We start from the raw sequence: 3,227 nt of genomic DNA, 5'->3' as shown, positions 1-3,227 counted from the left end.
GGCTTGAACAATAAACAAACATGTGAACAAAGAATTGCCCAGAGTTATTGCACATCTGGCTGTCTTTATATTGTTTTATCGACGGATTGTACAGGTTCGAGTAGCAACGGGCTTCTTCACACAGCCTGCGCATGCGCAGTAGCCTACTCACAAAAAATGGGAGGCACGCGGATGTCCGCTCAGAGCCTCCGCGCACACTCTCCGATGACGATTTTTACGTCACGCATACCATAGCGGACCCTAGCGGACTCTCGGACACAGAAAGTATAACACAGGCTTAACACTCCAAAGAGAAAGGAAAAATTGAAATCGCATCATATGACCCCTTTAAATGTATTGCTCGTTAGTTAATGCTAGTTAATACACTAAGGAAGGTTGTTGTAAAGTGTTACCAACTATCTTAATAATTACTAATTTGAGTAGTCTATTAGCTGAAAAGTCCACATTGCTCTGTGTTGCAATGTAAACAATGTAAATTGAAGTCTACTTAATGTACAGTGGAGATCAAAATTTGAGAACAACCTACAATTTCCTAAATTTCGAGGTCACTGTTTAGTCCTATTTGAAGTTATCCTAACAGGAGTAAAATCAACAGTTTTTTAAGCATATTTCATGAGTTATATATATTCTGAAGCACAGTATAAAAAACTTAAATAAGATATTTGAAAAAGAACACTGATCAAAATTAGAGAACACTTACAGTTATTGGTGTTAATCTGGCACCTGGTGCTAATTTCCTTAATTATATGACAAACCCTATTTAACTAGCAGCATTCATCCAATTTTCACTGAGATTGTAAGATGGTGAGCCGTTCTAAAGTGACTGAAACCCTCTGACAGCAGGTTGTCCAGATGAAGGCCAATAGCAGGCATAGCAAGAGAAGTTGGTTGTTCTAAATCTGTAATTTCTAGAATATTGCATCTTTACAATGACACTAACCCATTCAAGTCCCCCAAAATTGCTGGTTGTCCACGTAAGACAAATACATGAGAGGACAGGATAATGGGCAAATCTGTTCAACACTGCAGCTGGAATTGCTCGCCAGTTCAGTGCTGAACAGGGCAAGGATCTGTCTCTGCATACAGTGTCTCGACGTTAAGGAGAATTTGGACAGAAAGTGCACTCTGCTGTGACAAAACCTCTCATCAGCAGAAAGAATCAAAAGGCTAGGCTCACCTTTGCTGTGGAGCATGTTGTGTGGAGAGAGAAGAACTGGCCCAAAGTTCACTTTAGTGATGAGATCAACTTTAATTTATTTGGGTCTGATGGGAACCGTTATGCTCGTCATCAAACTGGACTGAACCCAAAGTGTGTAAAGAAGTCAATGAAAGGTGGAGGAGGAAGTGTCATGGTTTGGGGGATGTTTTCTGCAGCAAGAGTTAGGCCTCTTATACAGTGACATGGCAGAGTGAATGCAAATATTTATCATAACCTCCTGCGGCAACATGCTGTACCTTCCCTGTGTTCATCGCCTAATCAGCCAGCAATTGTCATGCAGGACAATGCCCCGTCACACAGCAAAAGGGGTAAAGCAGTTCCTTGAAGCTGAAAACACTGAAATAATAAAATGGCCAGCCCAGAGTCCTGATCTAAATCCGATTGAAAATCTCTGGAAAATCCTTGACGACAAAGTTAAGGCTAAGAAACCCACTACAGTTACCGAACTATGGAAGAGAGTGGAACAAGAGTGGACCAAGATCACACCAGAACAGTGTGAGAAACTAGTGATATCCTGCAGCCGCAGATGTGCTGAAGTCATTCAAAGCAAGGGCCTCTACAATTCCTACTAATTTTTGACTGCTATAACCTTCAGAAATTTTAGTTGAAATCTTTTTTCGTACTACAATCATTGCTGTTCTCTAATTTTGATCACTGTCACTGTGTTTTCCACAAAGTAAAGGGTTTTTGTTGAAGTGCCTTGGCTATTTTGTAAAAAAAAAAAACTTCTACTAGCATGGTATAGCCACAACTAAAATTCCTTCAAATTTTGAATGATGAAGATTACATTATTTCTGAAAAAATCAAGTGTTCATAAATTGTTCTCTAGTTTTGATCTCCACTGTATACAGTATATTGTGTATAAAATGGTTTACAGTATACAACTAAAGGTTAAAGTTACTTTATGGATAAAGTTCAGATGATTAAAAATGTTTTTAGAGCAGAAGTGTTTAATAATAAATATTAAAGAAAAGCAAAAAATAAGTGTCCTACCCTATATGTATTTTCATATAAATATTTTTTTTTACTGCAAACTAACATCTGACAAAGGTTCTACACGCAGAGCACAAAAACAAACAAACATTGTCAGCCATTTTCATTATCAATTTTTATTGATATCGGTTAGTTGACGATGATATACTTTTATGATAATACTTATGATAATAGCAAATATATCATGATCATGTGTAAAAGTTATAAATGATATTTCCTGTAAAATATTTTAATGGGTAGATAAGATTAGATACAATTTTTTTTCTGTAAATGACTGCGAAATGGATAGATAAAGGTGATGACTGATTCTTTACATTTTGAAAGCTAGCTTTCCTGTTTTTCCAGGTAACGCAATCTGGAAGGCCTTTTTCTTTACCCCTGACTTCTACCCAGAGAACAGCTCTGCCTGCTTCCACACTCATATCTGCTTCTGCATCAAGCCATACGTCACGTTCCATGACCCTCCGCTGCTTTATGACTTGTCAAAAGACCCGTCAGAAAGCACCCCCCTGAGTCCAGACACTGAGCCCCAATTCTACTCAGTTCTGGAGGTCATACAGGCAGCAGTAAGCCGTCATGCACAGAGTCTGAAGCCTGTTCCAGTACAAGTTTCTCCTCTGCAAATAGTATGGAAGCCCTGGCTCCAGCCCTGCTGCTCGTCTCTCAGTCAGCTTTGCACATGTGAACAAGATCATCAGATAGAGAAGCTTCGAAATAAGCTTAAAAAATAATAGTCAGGTACTCAGAATCCTATGGCTTTATCCTATGGGTTAGTTCACCCAAAAATGAAAATTAGCCCATGAATTACTCACCCTCAAGGCATCCTAGGTGTATATGACTTTCCTCTTTCAGACGAATCCAGTCGGAGTTATATTAAAAATTGTCTTTGATCTTCTCAGCTGTTTAATGGCAGTCAGCGGGTGTTGCAGTGCATCAGTCTAAAAGAAGTGAAATAAAGCGCATCCATTCATAATAAAAAGTGCCTCACACGGCTCCGGGGGGTGAACAAAAGCCT

The 3,227-nt window shown here is 39.0% G+C and overlaps 1 protein-coding gene across 1 annotated transcript in view; it reads left to right on the top strand.

The window, feature by feature from the left end:
- Positions 1-3,035, top strand: part of LOC107738478 (steryl-sulfatase-like) — a 20,762-nt gene extending 17,727 nt beyond the window's left edge. Inside the window, exon 10 of the mRNA XM_016550238.1 lies at positions 2,558-3,035. Coding sequence (XP_016405724.1) covers positions 2,558-2,943 — 386 coding nt within the window. The 3' untranslated portion in view covers positions 2,944-3,035. The remainder of the gene's footprint in view (positions 1-2,557) is intronic.
- The last annotated feature ends 192 nt before the right edge of the window (positions 3,036-3,227 follow it).

Source organism: Sinocyclocheilus rhinocerous, unplaced genomic scaffold, assembly GCF_001515625.1.
Source record: "Sinocyclocheilus rhinocerous isolate Xijiao unplaced genomic scaffold, SAMN03320098_v1.1 scaffold1907, whole genome shotgun sequence".
NCBI lineage: Eukaryota > Metazoa > Chordata > Actinopteri > Cypriniformes > Cyprinidae > Sinocyclocheilus > Sinocyclocheilus rhinocerous.
This window is presented reverse-complemented; position numbering and strand designations above follow the sequence as displayed.